Source organism: Polyergus mexicanus, unplaced genomic scaffold, assembly GCF_030449975.1.
Source record: "Polyergus mexicanus isolate NDT 795.1 unplaced genomic scaffold, iyPolMexi1.0 SCAF_8, whole genome shotgun sequence".
Taxonomy (NCBI): domain Eukaryota; kingdom Metazoa; phylum Arthropoda; class Insecta; order Hymenoptera; family Formicidae; genus Polyergus; species Polyergus mexicanus.
Genome location: NW_027223328.1, coordinates 6,159,598 through 6,182,716, shown reverse-complemented (window position 1 = coordinate 6,182,716; position 23,119 = coordinate 6,159,598). Strand labels below are relative to the sequence as shown.

At 48.4% G+C, this 23,119-nt stretch overlaps 3 protein-coding genes across 3 annotated transcripts; all 3 read left to right on the top strand.

Moving 5' to 3' along the window:
• The first annotated feature begins 92 nt into the window (after nucleotides 1-92).
• Nucleotides 93-1,957, top strand: LOC138935271 (uncharacterized). The gene is made up of 3 exons (XM_070299720.1): nucleotides 93-350; nucleotides 491-1,255; nucleotides 1,340-1,957. Exons 1-3 carry the CDS (start codon nucleotides 93-95, stop codon nucleotides 1,955-1,957), a joined length of 1,641 nt encoding a protein of 546 aa, XP_070155821.1.
• A 228-nt stretch (nucleotides 1,958-2,185) lies between these two features.
• On the top strand, nucleotides 2,186-2,620 carry LOC138935270 (uncharacterized). Its single transcript, XM_070299719.1, has one exon. The coding sequence runs from the start codon at nucleotides 2,186-2,188 to the stop codon at nucleotides 2,618-2,620; it is 435 nt and encodes a 144-aa protein (XP_070155820.1).
• A 9,737-nt stretch (nucleotides 2,621-12,357) lies between these two features.
• LOC138935269 (uncharacterized protein PF3D7_1120000-like) lies at nucleotides 12,358-13,086 on the top strand. Its single transcript, XM_070299718.1, has one exon. The coding sequence runs from the start codon at nucleotides 12,358-12,360 to the stop codon at nucleotides 13,084-13,086; it is 729 nt and encodes a 242-aa protein (XP_070155819.1).
• Nucleotides 13,087-23,119: the final 10,033 nt, after the last annotated feature.

Genomic DNA, 23,119 nt, shown 5'->3' with positions numbered 1-23,119 from the left:
AAACAGTTAATGCAATTAGAGCGGCGCTTCAATAAAGATAAGACGCTTCATGAAAGGTAGAATTTATGCGCGATTATCTTGAATCGGGACACATGTCGCCAGTGATCGAAACCAATCAAACCGCGAAGCGACCAGTGGTATACTTATTGCACCATGGCGTAATTAAGGAAGCAAGTACGAGCACGAAGCTCCGTGCAGTCTTCGATGCATCAAGTAAAACTAGCTCAGGGAAATCGCTCAACGACATTCTCCCCGTCGGGCCTACGATTCAGAGAAATTTGATTGATATTGTTATTCGATTTCGTTGTTATAATGCGTTAACCGGAGACATTCAGAAAATCTATCGACAAGTAATCGTACATCCGGACGAGATTGCCAACGAGTGTTATGGAGATTTTCCGTTAACGAACCCATTCGAGAATTTCGCCTGAATACTGTCACATACGGTGAGGCGAGTTCGGCTTATTTAGCAATAAAATTTATTCATAAGATTGCGGAAGGATACAAATATGAGCTTCCGGTGGCGTCACGAGCATTAACCGATCAGATATACGTAGATGACATTTTAGCAGGTGCAGACAATGCTGAGGATGCGATTTTACTGCGGGAACAGCTTACGGCGATACTGAAATCCGGAGGATTTTGGGCACACAAATGGTGCTCCAACTGCACAGAAGTCTTGAAGAAAATACCTCCGCATTTGAGAGAGGATATGTCCAATCTTAGTATTGACTCAAACAATACAATTAAAACACTCGGAATTGAATGGAGGCCCAAGGACGATCAATTTCAATTCTGCGTTCACGGAATGGAAGCTGCTAAGACCAAGCGTGAGATTCTGTCAGCAATTAGCAAGCTATTTGATCCACTCGGTCTCATAGGACCTGTAATAACGACGGCGAAGATCATCATGCAGGCAATCTGGCGAACCGAATGCCGATGGGACGAATCGTTGCCAGACAATATCGTAGAAAAATGGGAACAATTCCAAAAGGATTTAAGTATAGCCGAGACGGTTCTCATCCCAAGACAAATCATTCCAAGTGAAACTGTAACTAACATATATCTACAAGGATTTTGCGATGCATCCGAGAACGCATATGGAGCGTGTCTGTACGTTCAGACCAGGAACGAGCGCGGCGTACTAGAATTCAGACTATTATGTTCTAAATCACGAGTCGCGTCGATCAAGTCGACATCTATACCCCGATTGGAGTTGTGCAGCGCGGTTCTTCTCGCTCATTTAATTACGGAAGTTAGACGAAACCTAACTGTAAAACTGTGTTGATGGCATACAAGCCTGGACAAACTCTCAGGTAGTACTGTGGTGGATTCGTAGCGACGCGGCCCGATGGAAACCCTTCGTAGCGCATCGCGTGGCCGAAATCGTCGAGATGCTGCCAGCCAAACACTGGAACCACGTAAAGGGCACAGAAAATCCCGCAGACATAATTTCACGAGGTGCAACTTTGTGCCAACCAAATACTCCAAGCTGTGGTGGTCGGGACCGCACTGGTTGCAAGAAGAAGCTCTAGCCAATTCTGGAAGCATTGAGATATTCGAGCCGCCAAACGAAATACCCAAAGAAATTCAAATAGAGAAACGAAGAAACGCACGAATCTGCACACTTATTAGTAACGAGAATTCGATACTCAAGGAGTTTATTGACAAGTTTTCATCACTAACACTAATAGAGCGTGTATTAGCATATTGTATGCGTTACATGCTTAATCTGAGGAAGGATCAGAGCGAACGAGAGTTGTCAAGATTATCGGTTTCGGAACTGCAAACGGCACATATTCGTCTCATTTTACACGTGCAAGCGATTGAATTTAAAGACGAGATTGGCAATTTGGAGAAGAGTCGGGGATTAAAATCAACCAGCAAAATTCTACAATTATATCCGTTTCTAGATGAAAGAGGTATTCTCAGGGTAGACTGTCGGCTACAACACTAAGCGTGGTCCTTCGATAGAAAACATCCGATAATTTTGCCGACGGGAACTCGATTCTCGAAATTGTTATTCGAGAGAGAACATATTCGTTTGTTACATGCCAGTCAACAACTCTTGCTATCCTTTATAAGGGAACGATACTGGCCGCTCAAGGGCCGTAACTTAGCGAGAATTGTTTGCCACGAGTGTATTTGTTGCGCAAAAAATAATCCACGAGGTCTGTCTCAAGTAATGGGATCCTTACCCAGCGATCGAGTACGTCCCAGCCGAGCATTCGCAGTTACCGGCGTCGACTTCGCCGATCCTATTACAACGCTTGTCAACAAGGGACGAGGACGTAAAACAAACAAGTCTTACATCGCGCTTTTTGTTTGCTTCTCTACTAGGGCCATTCATTTGGAGGCTACTAGTGAGCTTACATCTGCAGCATTCCTCGCGACGCTCCGTCGATTCATAGGCCGGAGAGGACGCCCGCGCAAACTCTACGTAACGAACTTCGTTGGCGCCAATCGAGAGCTTCAAGAGATTCATCAATTTGCTCAAGCTGAAGTTGAGGGAAACATCGGAAAGATGCTTACTAACGAGGGAATCGAATGGAAATTCATACCCCCCTTTTCACCACACATGGGAGGACTTTGGGAGGCGGGTGTAAAATCCTGCAAGTGAACTTGAAACGAGTGATGGGCAGCGCGCTATTCACATTTGAAGAGCTTTCGACTGCCTTGATCCAAATTGAAGCTTGTCTCAATTCGAGACCTCTCACTCCGATGTCGACGGATCCTGCTGACTTGCTACCTCTCACCCTGGCTCATTTTCTTGTGGGAGAATCGATGACAAGTTTTCCTGATACCGATGTGACCGACATTCAACTTAATCGGTTGGATCGTTGGCGTCTCATGCAGCATGTGATTCAGGATTTCTGGAAACGGTGGGCGGCCGAATACATCATCAATCTGCAAGGTCGAACGAAATGGAAGAAAAGACAGGACAATATCCAGATCGGAGATCTGGTGATTCTGCGTGACGAGAATTTGCCGCCATTAAGGTGGAAGTTGGGGCAAGTATTGGAGTTGCATTTTGGCAACAACGATTTAGTTCGCGTGGCAACCCTCAGGACTGCAAGCGGTAATTTTAAACGAGCGATTTCCAAGTTGTGTAAGTTACCTGTAACCTCAAATAATGATAACTAAATTAGCATGGCTAATTTGGTAGGCGGTATGTTTGAATCGAGTATGAATGTCGCCAATTGTATCATCGGCGGACAATGCAATGAGGGGCCCGCCTGCGGCGCCACTGGCGCTGAGTAACGTGTTCGTGTTCGCTCGACGCACTTGAGTTAGTTAGTACACACCGTTCGGCAGTAGTTTTAAGAGTTACATGTATTCCATTTATATTTATTAAATATTTACGTAGTTTATATCGAAATTATTTTCATCTGTCCATCGAAATCAAACAATGATTAAAAGGAATATGTTAATTTAGGTCTTGTGAATGGTATAATTGGTACAACTGTATCAATTATACGAACTGCCGATAACAATCGAAATAGAGAAAATAAAGATAATAGTGTCATTAGGAATATAGCATATTATAGAATGTTTGAACGTTAAATTTAAAGTAATGGATAGAGCATTTATTATTAAGGAAACAATTTCCGATATGTTTATGTAATCAATGTTTCCGCCAAATAATGGAAGAAATCTTTCGCCACATATACCGATTATGAAATTTTATTAATTTGCTAATTGATATCCAAATATTGGAAAATGGAAATACAGAGATCTCTTCCCAATCCGTATCCCTTGTCAAAGGAGGTGACCTTTCTACATATATGTATGCGCCCGCAGATATATGAGACCTACAGTTTAAAGCGGGGAGCACACACTTTTGCATAAACACATAATCTTAAGTATAAGGAAATTGATTGGTCCATTGCCTTATGCATAAGGAAAAATTTAGATTAAAAGACGGAAAATTTGTAGACGGTTTGTCCAAAACTTTTCATGGAACTGTCGTTATATCGGGTGTGAAAGTTTATTCCGTTTTTTTGTTTTTAAATCTGTTGAAACAGAAAACATTCTTTTTGGATCGATATTCGAATTTGAGAGTGATTAGTATTCAAAAAATGTTTGAGATTGGGGTATTTATCAATATTAGTGGAATACTGACTATGTAAAATTTATTTCCACATATTATCAAAGCTTAATTTTAATAGCTTTTTCTTTTCTGTTGTAACGATGCATCCCTCCACCGTTACCCGGCCGTCGATCCGCCGGAAGTCCGCCGCCCGACAAACACCGGTCGGGCATAATGCGGAGGCGCCGAGCGCCCATTTTTAAAGATTTATAAAACGTTCCGATTTGTAAACCGCCGTTAAAGACGCGTGTTTACCCGGAACCGTCGCCGCGCTCGGGTAACCGACCGTTCCCGAAACTACCCGAGTCGCGCGCGGCGGTTCGCCGTTAAATAATATGCCTTAAAACAATCAGGCATATTACGCACGCGCACCCGCCGGAAAAGCGGTATAAATAGGGCACGGTTTACATCTCAGGACCAGATCTTCCGCAACCGCCAGAGTCAGTACGACGCCTGGAATCCAGAACGATCCTAACACACGCTCGAAGAGAGAGAAAACGGGGTTGGGAGTACCCAGCCTCCGCCGAGAGTTTGCGGCATCTCTAAGGGCGATCCTTTAAACATCTCTGCGACCGAGGAACACGAGGTTGGGCGTACTCAGCCTCCGTCGGGAGTTCTCGACACCTCACACGCATCCGTCCACCTGCGTGCAACGGCAATCATCCAGTGGTAGGGAGTTCCCTGCCATTGACGGGTGTTCCCGTCGGCCGTTGCACTCCTGCATTCTACGGGAAAATCATCCCCGACGAAGCAATACCGCGATATCCGCGAACTCGCGGTAATTCTGCGACCGCCATTACCGCGATCGGACTCGCCATTAATACGGCGCGCTAAGTCCCGCTCAAGGGGGAGGATCTAACCGGCCGCGACATCGATCGACGCAATCAGATCGATACCGACGCGTTTAAGAACCGCCCACCGACCCGACCGAAATTACCGCCCGGTAGCTAGCGGCTCCTGCCGAAATCCAGATCCGCGCAAAGTAATCGATATATTTGCGAATCCGCCGAAATCGCATTCCGCACCGTGCATCCGTGAATCCGTGCATATAATTCGGACGCACAGCGACCGACGCGACCGCCGCTAGACCATTCCGACATTCACACATACGCAAGGGCGTTTGGCTGCATACACACGATCACACCCACATACTTGCGATATACCTTGTAAATCCCACGCAGATATTACACGTTCGCACACGCACTCGCTCGCTTATCACTCACTCACATACAAGCGCATATACACCGACACACACAGTAATTACACACACACACACTCACTCTGTATACACACATATATTTAAACGCAATAAATTATATTTTACCTAACGCATCTATCGTTCGTCTCTCGATACCCTTTCACGAGCCCCGGATCCCGACCGAGTTATCCACGACCGCCTCGCGAAAGCGGTTTATTACATTGGCGCCCGAACAGGGACCGTTTTTTTTTGTTACCTGACCGTATCGAGACACGAACCCTCTGTAAGCGAGACGAAAAGAGTGCCACGCGAAAATGAAAGGGTGGATATACAACCTACCCAAGGCGCAATTGATCGAGGTAGCCATCAGCCGGGGGGTGGATACATCCGGAACCCTCGACGACATCCGACGGCGGATGTCCGCGTACGTCGAGACGCACCCCGAAGAATTCGGGACGCACGGCGACGAGCCCACCACTGCGACGGGCATACCCGCGCGCATCCTCACGCCGACCGACCACACGATCCCCGCGCCCCTCGCCACCTCCGAAGTACTGTGTCAGATGCGAAAATGGGGTTGTCATTTCGATGGGCGCGACCCATTCGATTTCCTAGAAAGGCTCGAGGAACTCACGACCGGGCACCGATACCCCGAAGCCGCGATGCTACTCGGACTCCCCGAGCTACTCAAGGGAGACGCCCTCCGGTGGTACCGCAATCACCGCCACCGCTGGCAAACCTGGGGGGATTTTGACCGCGCGTTTCGAGCACAATTCTTGCCCCGCCGGTACCAGGCCGTCCTTCGCCGCGAAGCCGCCGACCGCCGCCAACAAGCCGGTGAACCGTTTAAACGGTACGTGGCCGACCTCCTCACGCTCATGCGCCGGGCCGGCGGATTTACACCAGAGGAGGAGTACGAACGGGTGTACCAGAATATGCGCCCGGAGCTCAAGCGGTTCGTTATCTACGACGAAACCGGAGAAGTCGGGGACCTGCAGGCGCGCGTCACCGAGCTTGAAGAGATTGACGCCGAATGCGCAACCGAAGCCCGCCGTCACCGCCAAGGGACAGCGACTCCGACCGTCGCCGCCACCTATAACCGCGACGAATGTTGCTGGCAATGCAAGCAGCGGGGCCACACGCGGTTCAACTGCCAACGCCCGCCGCGAAAGTTCTGCTCCCGATGTGGCAAAGACGGGATACTGACGCGTCAATGCCACCCGCCGTCGGGAAACGCCGGGCGGGCCGGGGCCACGATGGCCGGCGCCCCGAGCCCTGCATAAAATACACGCCACGGCCGCACCTACCGGTATCCATTAACCGAGACCGGTACGACGCCCTGCTCGATTCCGGGTCCGAAGTCTCGTTCATCAACGACCGGACAGCTAATCGCACACGACGATGGGGACATCAGGTCACCTTCCGCGAAGGGGAGGTACAACTCGCCGACGGCGAAATTACCAACACCGTGGGCACAGTCAGACTGCCCATCCAGATCACCGGCCAGACTTACTGGCATACATTCACGATCCTGCCAACGCTCGAAAGCCCGGTATTAATCGGCGTGGACCTTTGGTCGCGTACCGGTATCAGCATCACCCCACCACGATGCGTACCCAGCACGACCACCCCGCCGCTACACGGGACCACAGGGGGTCTAGCGCGACAGACCGAAAGCGAGGAACAGGCGCTAAAAAGTTTCCTCGAACGCGAACTTGAAAAATTCGCGAATATCCAGGGACCGACCGACCGCGTACACCACGAAATACGACTACGGGATACTACGCCAATCAAACAACGGTACCGGCCGCGAAACCCGGCGATGCAAGCCGTTATAGACCGAGAGGTGGCCGAAATGGAGGCCGCCGGCGTCATCGAGCCATCCAAGAGCGCCTGGAGCTCACCCGTGGTGCTAGTCAAAAAGAAAGACGGAAAGTACCGGTTTTGTATAGATTTCCGCAAGGTAAACGACGCCACGGAAAAGGATGCGTATCCGTTGCCACAAGTGACCGCGACACTAGACAAGCTCCGGGGCGCCCGATACTTGTCAACGCTCGACCTCAAAAACGGGTATTGGCAAGTACCACTCAAAACAGCCAGCCGACCGATCACCGCTTTTACGATACCCGGAAGAGGGCTGTATCAGTTTACGGTTATGCCGTTTGGGTTGCACTCCGCACCGGCCACGTTTCAACGACTTCTGGACACAATCATCGGCCCAGCCCTCGAGCCGAACGTATTTGTCTACTTAGACGACATAATAGTAATTAGCGAAACCTTTGAGAAACACCTGCAGTTACTCAACGAGGTGTTCCGTCGACTACGCGAGGCGAATCTGCGCCTCAACCCGGAGAAGTGTAGATTTTGCGTCGACCAATTGAAATATCTCGGGCACGTGGTTGACCGCGAGGGGATACGAACGGATCCCGAAAAAGTCAGCGCCGTTGCTAACTGGCCCGAGCCGAAAACCGTCAAGCAAGTTCGACAGTTCCTGGGGATGGCGTCCTGGTACCGCCGGTTTATCGCAAATTTCTCAACCGTTGCCGCGCCGCTCACTCAACTCACTAAGAAACGCGCCCGGTGGACATGGGGCAAGGACGAGGAGAAAGCGTTCCGCATCCTGAAGCGGACGCTCATTTCCGCACCGGTGCTCGCCTGCCCAGATTTTACGCGACGTTTCGTATTGCAGACCGACGCCAGCACCAGCGGCCTTGGGGCCGTATTGACACAGTACTTCGAGGAGGGGGAGCGCGTAATCGCATATGCGAGCCGAACATTAAATAGCGCCGAGCAAAATTATAGCGCTACCGAGCTGGAATGCCTCGCGGTCGTATGGGGTATCCGGCGCATGAAGGGCTACCTCGAAGGGTACCCCTTCACCGTACTGACCGACCATCAATCGTTGAAATGGCTGCAGCGCCTGGACGCTCCCACCGGGCGCCTCGCCCGGTGGTTATTCGAGCTCCAACAGTACGACCTCGAAGTAAAATACCGCAAGGGCACGCTCAACCGCGTAGCCGACGCCCTGTCACGACAGCCCGAACTGTGCGCCGCAACCGCCCGCCGATGCCGGTGGTACCGACGGATATTCGCGGAAGTCGAACGCGAGCCGGCCAGCCGACCAGACTACCGGATCACCGAGGGGAAGCTGTACCGCCATATCCTGCACACCTTGGACTTCAAGGAAACCGCGGCAGAAGACCAATGGAAGGAGTGCGTACCCGAGGAACACCGACGAGCGGTACTACAGAATGGACACGACGCACCAACAGCCGGACACCTGGGCATAGCCAAGACCATTGCACGCATCGCCGAACATTATTATTGGCCGGGGATGTTCCGAGCCATCGCCGGATATGTACGGACCTGCGAAACCTGCCAAAAACACAAAGTGGCCCAGCAGCAACCGGCCGGGAAGCTCCACGCGACCGACATTCAGCGACCCTGGGAGCAGGTCACCACCGATCTCGTAGGGCCGCTGCCGCGCTCACGGCAAGGCCACACATGGCTCTACGTGATGCAAGACCGATTTTCGAAGTGGGTAGAACTGACACCGCTACGCCAAGCCACGGCCAGAGCGGTCACGAGGGCCATCACCGAGCGGGTGATACTCCGACACGGCAGGCCAGAATCCATCCTGTCGGATAATGGCACACAGTTTACATCAAGAGAATTTGCCGAACGACTACGAGCATTCAACATCCAGCATAAGACCGCACCAGCCTATGCACCGCACTGCAACCCCGTGGAAAGGACCAACCGGACGATCAAGACGATGATCGGCGAATTCGTCGACAAAGATCATCGAGACTGGGACGAACACCTGCCCGCATTCCAGTTCGCCTTTAATACCGCCGTCCACGACGCCACCGGGTATACGCCGGCTTACATAAATCACGGGCGAGAGCTCGTACCGCCGTACCGCATCACACCAGCCACCGAGAGAACCTCGCCAGATACCACGCGAGAACGGCTGGACGACGCGTATAAGATCGTCCGGATCCGACTGGCGAGAGCTTTCCAACAACAGGAGAAGCATTATAATCTCCGCCGCCGAGAATGGAGACCGCACATCGGCGAATGGGTGTGGAAGAAGGACCACCCACTGTCGAAAAAAGCCGACAGTTTTAACGCGAAACTCGCGCCAAAATACATCGGGCCGCTCGAAGTTCGCCGAATCATCTCGCCAGTAATCGTCGATCTGAGGAGCAAGCGGGGGAGATGGTATAGACATATACACATACAGGATCTCAAGGTCGCAAAAACAAAAACAGACGGCGACAACAACTACTCAGAAGACGAAGACGACAATACCCCCACTACCGCCGGGGAGGAATAAACCGCCGAGATCCAGAAAGAAGGAATCAGAAGGCAAAGATGTGCGACTCCGAAAGCATCCTCGCCGCTATCAATGAGCTCCTGGGAGAACCAGGGCTCCCAGCTCCACCGCCGCCGCCGAACACCAGCCGAATCGGCGACGGAATACCGCCGACGACCGACCGGCAACCAACCGGCCCAGCCGACCGACCATCCGGCCGGCCACCGAAAGTCGGGACGCTGATTCAGCGCTCCGACCGCGTCAACCGGAAGAAGATGGACCAGCTGATGCAGGTTCCGCCACCGCTGCCTGCCCGCTCGCGGAGACCAGCGAGCACTCCGGCCCGCAAAAGACCGCGGGACTCCGAAGAGACCGAGACCGGCAAAGACCAGCCACCGCACCTCCTGATGCCGACCGGCCCGCTACCACCACCGCCAATCCGGATCCAGGTGGAACCCGGCATCACGTTCGACGTGCCCCATTTCGCCGTCCACGTGGCCCGGAAATATAAAATACGATCACCGCAGGGGCACTGGGTGATGAGGTTCACGAAGACCGGTGAACTCCGTTACCGCCGCCGCTTAGATTGAAACCAGCGAGCGAAAAACACGCTGAAAACCGCGTGACCGCTACCGTTATGCCTCTAATTTCAGGCATGCTAAACCGGAGGGGTGATGTAACGATGCATCCCTCCACCGTTACCCGGCCGTCGATCCGCCGGAAGTCCGCCGCCCGACAAACACCGGTCGGGCATAATGCGGAGGCGCCGAGCGCCCATTTTTAAAGATTTATAAAACGTTCCGATTTGTAAACCGCCGTTAAAGACGCGTGTTTACCCGGAACCGTCGCCGCGCTCGGGTAACCGACCGTTCCCGAAACTACCCGAGTCGCGCGCGGCGGTTCGCCGTTAAATAATATGCCTTAAAACAATCAGGCATATTACGCACGCGCACCCGCCGGAAAAGCGGTATAAATAGGGCACGGTTTACATCTCAGGACCAGATCTTCCGCAACCGCCAGAGTCAGTACGACGCCTGGAATCCAGAACGATCCTAACACACGCTCGAAGAGAGAGAAAACGGGGTTGGGAGTACCCAGCCTCCGCCGAGAGTTTGCGGCATCTCTAAGGGCGATCCTTTAAACATCTCTGCGACCGAGGAACACGAGGTTGGGCGTACTCAGCCTCCGTCGGGAGTTCTCGACACCTCACACGCATCCGTCCACCTGCGTGCAACGGCAATCATCCAGTGGTAGGGAGTTCCCTGCCATTGACGGGTGTTCCCGTCGGCCGTTGCACTCCTGCATTCTACGGGAAAATCATCCCCGACGAAGCAATACCGCGATATCCGCGAACTCGCGGTAATTCTGCGACCGCCATTACCGCGATCGGACTCGCCATTAATACGGCGCGCTAAGTCCCGCTCAAGGGGGAGGATCTAACCGGCCGCGACATCGATCGACGCAATCAGATCGATACCGACGCGTTTAAGAACCGCCCACCGACCCGACCGAAATTACCGCCCGGTAGCTAGCGGCTCCTGCCGAAATCCAGATCCGCGCAAAGTAATCGATATATTTGCGAATCCGCCGAAATCGCATTCCGCACCGTGCATCCGTGAATCCGTGCATATAATTCGGACGCACAGCGACCGACGCGACCGCCGCTAGACCATTCCGACATTCACACATACGCAAGGGCGTTTGGCTGCATACACACGATCACACCCACATACTTGCGATATACCTTGTAAATCCCACGCAGATATTACACGTTCGCACACGCACTCGCTCGCTTATCACTCACTCACATACAAGCGCATATACACCGACACACACAGTAATTACACACACACACTCACTCTGTATACACACATATATTTAAACGCAATAAATTATATTTTACCTAACGCATCTATCGTTCGTCTCTCGATACCCTTTCACGAGCCCCGGATCCCGACCGAGTTATCCACGACCGCCTCGCGAAAGCGGTTTATTACACTGTTATTGTAAAATCTAGATGTAAAGTAAGCCATTATTTCTTCAAACCGTTTTCGTGAAAACCGTCAAGAGTTTCAGTGGTAAAAGAAACATCATCGAATGATGTTTCTCTATCAATATCTAATAATGCTAGATTATATTAAAAAATTTTTAGGACTTCCGTTTCCGGTACGTAGAGTGTGACACGTGTGTATGTGGAAGGTGCTGTTTGACGGTGGTTGAGAGGATAATTAGAGGGGCGACGAGAGAGAAGGGTTGAGTGAGAGCGAGTGGAGGTGAAAGAGCGAGTGAGGGAGTGAAGGGAGAACTGGGAGTGAGAAGGGATGGGAATAAAAGGGCATTTACGAGCCGGCGGTTAGAGGCGAGTGGGCACGGAGTATAGGATAGGTAGAGCGGTAGACGCGACGGAGCGCTAGGGAAACAGCGCGCGATAGGGGAAAGTGGGGGTAGCGCTAATGAGCGGCAGAGCACGGAGCAAAGAGAGTAGATAGAGGGGAAACAAAGACAGTAAAATAGAGAAGAGAAGGAGAGTATAAGTAGAGAAAAGGAAACAAAACAAGAAGCTGGAAAAGGGAAACAAGGATAGATAAGCAGGGGAGAATGGAGAAAGGTGGGATAAAACAATCGAAAGAGAGAAAAGGAAGTGTAGGAGATATATCAGAGTTTTTGAAGAAGAAGAGAGAGAGAGAGGATAAGAACGGAGAGGAGTCTATTTTTAGATCAAGTAAAATCATAGTAAGATCACCAAAAGCAATGGGGGAGAGAAAGGAGGAGGATAGAGAGGGATGGGAGAGGCAATTGAGGGAGGAATTAAGAAAGGACATAATAACAGGGGTAAAATTGCTAGGAGAAGAGATAAGAGAGGATTTAAGAGAGATCAAAGATAGTTTAGTGGGACAAGGAGAAGGGATAAAAAAGGAATTGGAAAAGATAAGGGAGGAATTTAGAGAGAGGGAGAGGGAATGGGAGGAAGAGAGAAGAGAAATGAGAGGAAGGATAGAAAATCTGGAAAAGAAATTAGAAAAATGGATAAAGGAAGGGAAAGGAAGAGTAGGCGAGGAGGGCAAGGAGGGAGCAGGGGTAGTAGGAGAAGGGGAATTAGAAACAAAAATAAAGGTAATAGAAAGAAAATTAGAGCGGAAGGAACGAGAGGATAGAAAGAGAAATATAGTAATTAGGAGAGTAGAAGTGGAAAAAGGAGACGTAAGAGGAGGAGTAGAAAAGATCTTGGAGATACTAGGAGTAAATATAAAAATAGAGAGTGTGAAAAGAGTTGGAATAACGACGGAAGGAGAGAGAGGAATGGCGGTGGTGACGTTAGGGAGCATGGAACAGAAAAGACAAGTTATGGAGAATAAGAAAAAGTTGAGGGGAAGAGAGGAAAGGATAGAAGATGATTTAACATGGGAGGAAAGAAAGGTGGAGGCTCAGGGAGATAGCCAGGAAAGAGGAAGGAGAAGGAAGGAGGGTACGGATAGGTAATGGGGGATTGCAAATAGATGGCAAATGGTGGAAATGGAATGAGGAAGAGGAAGTATTGAAAAGTGAAAGAGGGGAAGTGAAGGGGGAGAGAGTATATAGGAGAGGGTATAGGAGAGAGAGACAGGGGGAATAAGGGGGAAGGTAGTTGAGAGGGGACTAGTAATAGAGACAGGGGAGAGGGAGGGGAGGACAAGTGGGAGAGTAATAAGGGGAGGGAAGGAGAGGAGAGGGGGAACAGAGAGACGTGGGGGAGGCGGTAAGGAGAAAGAGATATGGAAGATGGCTTTCTGGAATGTAGCAGGTTTAAAAAACAAAGATAAGGGATTTTGGGATAGGATTGGAGAGTGGGATGTCATAGTACTCATGGAGACATGGGTGGACGAGAAAGGATGGAGGGGAGTAAAAAACAAGTTACAGAAGGGTTTTAAATGGGGGGTGCAATACGCGAGTAGAAAGAATAAAAAAGGAAGAGCAATGGGAGGAATGATAATGGGGATAAGAAGGGAAAGGGAAATGGAGATAGGAGAAATTGAAACGACGGAGAAAGGGATGATGACGGGGACATTGAAAAGAGGAGGAGAGGAATGGAGAATAGTGGGAGTATATGTGAACGAGGACTTAGAGAGGAAGATAGAGGGTTTAAAGAAGTGGATGGAAGAGAGAGAGGAGGAAGGAGAATAATAATAGGAGGTGACTTTAATGCCAGAACTGGAGAAATGGGAGGAAGGGTAAATTTGGGGGAGGAAGAGGAAATTGGAAAGAATAGGAACTCCAAAGATAAGAAGAGTAATAGGGAAGGGAGGAGATTGGTGGAGATGCTAGAGGAAACTGGATGGAGCATAGTAAATGGGAATATAAAAGGAGATGAAAAAGGAGAATACACGTATACCGGGGGGAGGGGAAACACGGTAATAGATTATGTATTAGGAAATGAAGGGATATGGGAAAAAATAGAAAGATTAGAGATAGGAGAGGACATAGACTCGGATCACCACCCGGTGATTTGCTGGATAAAAGGGGAAGACAGTTGGAAGAAGAAAAGGAAAGGGAGGCAGAAAGGCAGGAGAGGGGTTTGGAATGAGGAGGGGAGAGAGAAATTTAGGAGGGAAATAGGAGAAATAAATATAGGAGGGGAAGAAGGAGGGACGGAAGAGGAGATAGAGAAAATGAATGAAAGGATAAAGAAGGCCTTGGAAGAGAGCGAGAAGGGGGAAGGAAAGGAAGAGAAAAGAAAGGGGGGGTGGTGGGATAAGGAGTGTATAGAAAAAAAGAAGGAAGTAAGGCGGAAGTTGAGGAAATGGAGGAGAGGAGAAGAAGAGAGAGGAAGGTATAGAGAGGAAAAGAGAGAATACAAGGAGATGTGTGAAAGGAAAAAGAAAGAGGAGGGAGAAAGATTAATAAGGGAAGCAGGAGAGGCGAGAACGGAAAGTAAAGTATGGGAGATAGTTAATAGGGAGAGGAGGAAAAGGAAAGGAGTAGAGGAAGGGATACAGATGAAGGAATGGAAGGAGTACTTTATGGGGTTATTAGGAGGGGTAGAAGAAAGAGTGCGGAGAGGAAGAGGGGGAAGGAATAGAAGAGAGAGGGAAAGGGAAATAGAGTGGGAAGAAATAAATAGGATTATGAGTAATTTAAGGGTAAACAAAGCTATGGGGTTGGATAATATACCAAATGAAGTATGGAGATACGGGGGAGAAGATATAAGGAAATGGGTATGGGAAACGTGCAACAAGGTATGGAGAGGAGAGGGATGGCCAGAGGGATGGAAGGAAGAGATAATAGCACCGATTGTGAAAAAAGGAGAAGGGGATAAAGTCACGGATTATAGAGGAGTGACGCTTATGTCAACGCTGTATAAAATATACACATCGATTCTGGCAGAAAGGTTAAGAGAGGAAGTAGAAGAGAAAGGTATAATACCAGAGAATCAGGCAGGATTTAGAAAGGGAAGAGGGGTGATGGACAATATATATGTATTGAATTATCTGGCGCAAAGACAGATTAGTAGGGAGAAAAAGAAATTAGTAAGTGTGTTTATAGACCTGAAAGCGGCTTTTGACTCAGTAGATAGGGGAGTGCTGGTAAGAGTCTTAAGGGAAAGAGGGGTTAGAGAGGGACTGATAGAAAGGATAGAAGAGGTGATAGGGGAGACAAAGAGTAGAGTGAGGATAGGAGAGGAAATAAGTGAAGAATTCTGGACGGGTAGAGGAGTGAGACAGGGTTGCCCATTAAGTCCGGTATTATTTAACATAGTAATAGCAGATATGGAGGAGGAAATTGCCAGGGGAATTTGGGGTGGAGTTAAGTTGGGAGAGGGGAAGATATTCTCCATGGCATATGCAGACGATATAGTGCTGTTAGCGGAAGAGGAAGATGAGATGAGGGCAATGTTAGCAAGGACGGAAAGATATATGGACAATAAGAGACTGGAGGTGAACGTATTGAAAACAAAGGTCATGGTATTTAGAAAGGGAGAGGGTAGGAGAAAAAGAGTAAAGTGGATGTGGAAAGGGAAGAAGATAGAGGAGGTTAAAGAAATAAAGTATTTAGGATACGTGTTTCAGGCAAATGGTAGACAGGAAGGGCATGTAAAAGACAGGGTAAGGAAGGCGGTGGGAATTATGGGGCAAGTATGGAGTATAGGAAAGAGAAAATTTGGAAAAGATATAGGGAAGAGGATCTGGCTTTTTGATGTATTAGTTTGGACGGTGTTAAGTTATGGAGCAGAGGTATGGGGCTGGAAGGAGAGGGATAGAGTAGAGAAGGTAGAAGAAAGATTCTTAAAGTGGTTACTAGGAGTAGACAGGAGAACACCAGGATACATGGTAAGGGAGGAATTAAAAAGAGATAAACTTAGAAGTAGGGCGGCAAGAAGAGCATGGAATTTCGAAAAAAGACTAGAAGAAGGGAAAGGAGGGGGTTTAGCGAAGGAGTGTCTGGAAGAAATCAAGAAAAGAACAGAAAAGGAGAGGGGAGTGTCGGAATGGGAGAAGGAAAGAGAGAGATATTTCAGTGAAAAAGGGCTAGAGAATTTGGCATGGAATAGAGAGGGAGAGGGAGGGATGATAGAGTATGAGGAAGTGGAAAGGAAAGACAAGGAGTTACAGAGGGAGGAGAGAAAAGAAAGAATAGAGGAGTCGAGGTTTAATAGATGGTACAAGAGAATAAAGAGTGAGGGAATACCAAAGTATTTAAAAAAGGGTTGGTCGGAGAGGAGGTGGGGAAGGGTGACAAGATTTAGGCTAGGTAATGAAATGAGGGAAAGTAGGTATTGGGAAAGTGAAGAGAAAAAAGTATGTAGGGTGTGTAATAGAGAGAGAGAGACATGGGAGCATGTATGGGAGGGATGCGAGAGAGGAGAAGGAGAGGGGGAGGAAAGCTGGCAAGAGGCGGTGGAAAGAATATTAGGAGAGGAAGGGGAGGGGGAAGAATGGATGAAGGAAGTATTAAGGAGAAGGGAGGATAAGGCAGAGGGGTGGGAGGGGGAGGAAGAGAGGGAGTGAAAGAATGAGAGAGAGTGATTGAGAAAGGAAGGAAAGAGGAGAGAAGGTGAAGTAAAGGACTAAAAACCGGAAGCGGAGGTCCAAAATAGGTTAAGAAGAGTTAGGAATTTAGCGTGTGTGTGTGTATAGGCAGGAAGGAAAGATAGAATAAGGATAGCATAAGTTAGTTTAAGTAGTTTAAGTAGTATAAGTTAGATTAAGGAAATGTATGTGAGACGCTAAGGGAGGTAAATATTTCTAACCCCTTTGGGGAACAATAAAGATATTCTATTCTATTCTATTCTATTCTATTAAAAAATTTTTAATTTTGATAAAAATTTATCATTAATTGGTAATCTTTTATAAATTTCCTCGGCGGCAGTTACATAAAATTGCAAACAATTCTTTCGAATATTTTCAATTATATCTGCATATCCTTCTTTCATTAATTCGTTGATTCACATTCAGATCCGAAAAAAACATCTTCTAACAATTTTTGATTCTCCTTTTCATCAAATTTAATATTATTACATAAATTATTCAAATGCTCTGACTTTAAAAAGTGTTTACAAACTATGGTTGAAAGTTCTATTGACTTTAGCTGCAATAAATGTATTCTATTTTCCACAACTTGGAAAAATACATTAAATGCATTAAATAAATTTAAAAAATTTAAAATATGCTGTAAAAATAAGAAATAGGCTTTTATATTTAGATCTTGCATCATAGATAATAAATTTGCTTCAGACTTTGTTTTTTCGCTTATGATAATTTCATTCGGAAATAACTTGATAGTATCCCAAGACTCAAGAAGTCTTTCAACATATGAATGGTGAGAAAGTCACCATGCATCAGATAACTTTAAAATTTTTAGGTTTGTTTCCTGAAAACATTCACAGAACTCTTGATAAATTGCCAAATGTTTTGGACTACTTTTAATAAAATCCGCGATTTTTTTTAAAATTCCTCGCAATAGTCCATACGGCATGCACAACTAATGCAATGAAATGACAAGGACATGAAAGTGTAATTAAATTTTTACAAATCTCTTCCAGCTTTTTTTTTTAAATGAGAGATGTTTTCCTATCATTACGGACGCATTGTCACACGACAAAGCAACAATATTTAAAAATGGAATATTTAATTTCCACATTTCAGCTTTAAAGGAATTAAACAATTTTTCTGCGCTGCAGTCTCTCGCATCAATATTAATTAATTTTACTAATTATGAACAAATGTTTAATGTTTTCGAATCAACATGCCGAACAACGTCATCCACTTTTCATTTGAAATATTGGACGTTTCATCAATAAAAATTGAAAATTTAATTTTTTGACTGCTGTTGACTATACGATCCGTCTCAATCGGATATTTGAAATTATATTTGTACATTTTGTTCGGCCCATACTTATTTTTTTCAAAACATTATAATCTTTTTCTATTTCTTAGAAAAGAGTAAGAATATCTTTTGCCATTTGATGCAAAATATTTTTATCAGCAATTAACGCGGTATAGCGAATTTCTACTGATTTCTTTCGCTCTTCAAATGACAAAAGTGATTTGTTTATATTCATATCTTCATTTGATTTGTTTGTTTCATTTTCTTTACATTTTATATGTTTCTTGGATTCTGACGATTTGAGACAAACTACCAATAATAGATATATTACAAAACGCGCAGAAAAATGAATTATGTGACATTTCGCGTAGCTATGGCTTAAACAAATCGATCTGTGACTGTTGTTGTTTAAAACGTTTTCGTGGTATTATTGTATTTGAACTTATATTGTCATTATTTGATAATAACGATGCACTTTCTTTATGACATGCAGAATCAGCATGTCTTATAACGTGCGATAAATTGCACGAAAAATTTTTATTACACGTAATACAATGGAATAGACTATCATCAAATGATATTTTACGTATCCAAGATTTAAATCGATCATCATTAAACCAAGCTTCTGAAAAGCTTCGCTTAGATTTCTTTCTTAATGTATCACATATTTCTATATAGAATTGTCAACAACAAGGACTTTAAGATGAAGAATGAAACAAATAAAAATAAATTTGAGATTTATAATTGGGATAGTTCCAACTTCCTGAACACCAAGATTTCACACAAAAGCACTGTTTAGAGAAAGTTATTAAAACGGAAGATAGCAGCGTAAAGAATTCGAGATAAATTTAAATTGATATAATCGATTTATTAATTTTGTGCTCACGTACTACTTATTTAGTCTACGTTTCGACGAGAAAAGAGACGAGAGCCTATTCTACATATTTGAAAATAACGAAAACAACGAAACTGTTCCGAGAGAGCAACAAGAAAAAAATACTTTGTCAGCTGGTTTGGGCATCGAGACGAGCGGACATGACGGGTCGTGCGTCTATTTGTAAACACAAATAGAAATCTAGTCGAGAGAAACAATGAACATATTGGACAATATTTCAGGTAAATATCATTAAAAATAATACCGGATATTGCACCTATAAAGTAGATATGTAAAATATATTATGTTTATAAAAGACTGAATAAAATATGGTACAATAGGTCTCCAGGCAAAGATCCACGTAATAAAAAAATCTAACGCGCCATTAGTGGAACCTCATGGATGGTGTGGAAGTCCACTCACTCTTTGTTCTTATATTATTGTTGTAACGATGCACCCCCATCGTTACCCGGCAAGTAGTCAGCCGGAAGTCTGCCGCCCGACGAACACCAGCCGGGCAGTGGCAGAGGCGCCTAGCGCCCTTTTTAATACTTAAATTATCGCCGTTGCGATAAAACAACCGTACGACCGTTATACGGCCGCCGTTACGCCGTTATACGACAAGCCCGAGCACAGCCGAACGCTGCCGGAAGATCCCGAGCGTCACCCGCCGAAACGCCGCGTCGTTTCGCCCAGGGGAAGCGACGCGTCTACCGTAATTACCCTCCGAAAACAACGCGTCGTTATCCCCACCCGGGGGCGAACGATGCAATTACCAATAGACGCTCGGGTATAAAAAGACAGCGTTTTGGCATCTCATTACCAGAACGATTCCTGAATCCGCTCGAGCAGTACGCTCCGAGATACAATACCAGAACCGATCCCGAAATTCGCAGCAACGACGGAACGTGAGGTTGACGTGTTCGCAGCCTCCGCCGAGCATTGTCGGTTTCCGTGCAGTCTCCGAAATCCTCACGTAAATCCGACCAGCTCGACGAAAGCGGAGTGTTCGCCGCTCTTCTAGATTACAGTCTATTATCCGACCGCTCCAGCCAGCCGGACCGTGGGTTTGCGAGTTCGCTGCCCCGTCGAGCTTTCTCGACTCCGCCGCGCTATCCTCGACTCCGCATACGGAAGCAGGGACGGAGAATTCTCCGCCCGATCGAGGGTATTCGATCTCCGATCGCATTGCCCCTACAACTGGGAATACGCGCATAATCCCGCGACGACGATCAACCACGTTTTACGATACTTGCGAGAATAATCACCGCACCGAAATACCTGTCGCATACTATTCCATTGTATTCCGCGCACCGTCAAAACAAACACGGCCTTGCCGTACACACGCCGATCGACCGCGCCCTGTTTCTTGCGCGTCTCGCGCGCCGTGAAAATAAACACGGTTTTGCCGTACACGCGCCGAACGACCGCACCCCATTTCTTGCGCGTCGCGCGCGCCGTCACAATAAACACGACTGTGCTGTACGAGTATCTTAAGCGGTTCGATATATCGAACCTCGCGCACCGAATAACGAACACGCATTACATCTAACGCGTTGCATCATCCGCCGCGTGCTAACGTCACACAACCTATTGTAAATCGACCATTGCCGAAAGAGGCAAATAAAGACGATACCTTCTAAATCTTTTCGCGTGTCTCACCTTTTCACAAGCCCTGATCCCGACCGAGTTCATCCGTGCGCTCGCGAAAAGTAATCCCGTTACATTGGCGCCCGAACAGTAGGACCGCCCGGGACACATGATTTTTTTTTCTTTTTTCTCTAACGGCGTGGTCGATAACCGAGCGTTATGAAGACCTGGCTATACACGCTCTTGAAAAAGCAACTAATGAATATAGCCACGCAACATGGCATCGAGACGTCCGGCACACTCGATGTCATCCGCAGCCGAATGTGCCAATACGAGGACTCACACCCGGACGAATTTGGGGCCCAAGGCCCGGACGCTCGGAACACGCGGACGCCCCCGCGAATAGAGATCGCGCCGCCGAGCGCACACCGCGACGAAATGCGCGAATTCGAACCATCCGCAACCACGCAAATGCTAGAGCAGCTGCAAAAATGGGGACGTCCATTCGACGGTCGCGACCCCATCGCGTTCCTGGAACGCGTAGACGACCTCCGCGCGGACTACGGGTACTCCGGCGAGCAATTAATGAAGGGGCTGTCCGAGCTTCTACGCAGAGAGGCCGTCGCATGGCGCCAAATAACCGCGAAGACTGGAGGACGTGGGGGGATTTTTGCAACGCCATCCGACGGCGGTATCTGCCCCCACGGTATAACGAAGAGCTCCAGAAACAAATCGCCGAACGAAAACAGAGAGAGAACGAAAAATTCGCGTCGTACGCGGACGAAATGATGACTCTCATACGCCGAGCCGGGGGGTTCACCCGCGACCAGAGACCGTCACGAATTTACACGAATATGCGGCCCGAATATAAGAGGTACGTCAAACGCCGAGACGTGCACGACTTAAACGAATTGTTTGATGACGCCGCGGAGTTCGAGCGGATCGAGCAGGAGCAGCCGAGCCGGAGACCACACGGTGCTACAACACTGACCGTAGCAACCACGTACAACCGGGAGGAGTGCTGCTGGCGTTGCAAACAACGGGAGCACACCCGGTTTCAATGCAGGCAAACCCCACGACGATTCTGCTCGCAGTGCGGGAAGGACGGAATCCTGACCGCCAACTGCCATCCATCGCCGGGAAACGCCAGACGCGCCGGGAGTACTATGACCAAATCCCGGACGCCTAAAACGAAGTAAGATATACACCGCGGCCACACATGACGGCAACCGTGCACGGGCACCCCGTGGAAGCCCTACTAGACTCGGGTTCAGAGGTTTCATTCGTCAATGCCGAAACCATCGAGACGATAAAGAAACTCGGCATCGCACCCAGCGAAGAAGACGGTCAAGTACAGATGGCCGACGGTACCGCCGCCCGGACCCTCGGGAAGGTTCGACTACCGATATACCTGCGAGGACGGACGTACGTCCACGATTTCTAGATCCTACCAACACTCCGCAAGGCCGCATTATTTGGGATCGATCTATGGACCCGCCTGGGGATCGCGATCACACCGCCACAACGACGATGAGCCCGGCACAGCCAGCCGACTTGCAGGAAAACCGGCGGCCTGGCTACACGGACAAAGGAAGAAGAGGACCGCCTGAGTGACTTCCTAAAACACGAACTCCAAAAATTCCAGACGGTCACGGGGCCGACCCCGCTGGTCGAACACCAGATCCGATTAACCCGGACCATACCAATTAAGCAAAGATACCGGCCACGCAATCCAGCCATGCAAACCATCATTGACACGGAAGTCGAAGAGATGGAAAAAGCGGGAGTAATCGAGCCATCTCGAAGTGCATGGAGCTCGCCCGTAGTGGTCGTCCGGAAGAAGGACGGGAAACACCGGTTTTGCATCGATTTTCGGAAGGTCAACGAGGTCACCGAAAAAGATGCCTACCCGCTGCCGCAAGTCACCGCCACCTTGGACAAGCTACGCGGCGCCCGATATCTAACGACGCTCGATTTAAAGAGCGGGTACTGGTAAGTACCCTTGGCACCCGAAAGCCGACCGATCACAGCATTCACCGTACCGGGAAAAGGCTTGATGCAGTTCCGGGTGATGTCTTTCGGGCTGCACTCCGCCCCGGCCACGTTTCAGCGCCTGCTCGACACCGTCATTGGACCCGCGCTCGAATCGAATGTCTTCGTGTATTTAGATGACATTATAATAATCAGCCGCACGTTCGACGAACATTTAGACTTGCTCGCCGAAGTATCCCGCCGCCTCCGACAGGACCGCCTCCGGTTAAACCCCGACAAATGTCGATTTTGCGTCGACAACCTAAAATACCTGGGGCACGTTGTCGATCGTACCGGAATTCACACTGACCCCGACAAGGTCAGCGCAGTCGCGAATTGGACCGAACCCCGCTCAGTGAAGCAAATCCGACAGTTCCTCGGGATGGCGTCATGGTACCGCCGATTCATCAAAAATTTTTCGACGCTAGCCCCTCACGCAATTAACTAAGAAGAACGCCCGCTGGGTATGGGGGGCGGAAGAAGCCGCAGCGTTCCGACAATTAAAACACGCGTTAACCACCGCCGCCGTAGTCGCATGCCCGGATTTTAACCGCCGGTTCTTCCTACAAACGGACGCGAGTACCAGCGGTTTCGAAGCCGTCCTCACGCAATATCATGAGGACGGCCAACGCGTCATCGCCTACGCGAGTCGCACGCTATCCGGCGCCGAAAGAAATTATAGCGCCACGGAGCTCGAATGTCTCACGGTTGTCTGAG

What these genes read in the sequence shown, in the direction of transcription:
- LOC138935271 (XM_070299720.1), top strand. Translation starts at nt 93, where the DNA reads ATGTCGCCAGTGATCGAAACCAATCAAACCGCGAAGCGACCAGTGGTA. An exon ending in TTCAGAAAATCTATCGACAA is followed by an intron (nt 351 to 490) that starts GTAATCGTACAT and finishes TTTATTCATAAG; the next exon opens with ATTGCGGAAGGATACAAATA. An exon ending in TCGCTCATTTAATTACGGAA is followed by an intron (nt 1,256 to 1,339) that starts GTTAGACGAAAC and finishes GTGGATTCGTAG; the next exon opens with CGACGCGGCCCGATGGAAAC.
- LOC138935270 (XM_070299719.1), top strand. Translation starts at nt 2,186, where the DNA reads ATGGGATCCTTACCCAGCGATCGAGTACGTCCCAGCCGAGCATTCGCA.
- LOC138935269 (XM_070299718.1), top strand. Translation starts at nt 12,358, where the DNA reads ATGGGGGAGAGAAAGGAGGAGGATAGAGAGGGATGGGAGAGGCAATTG.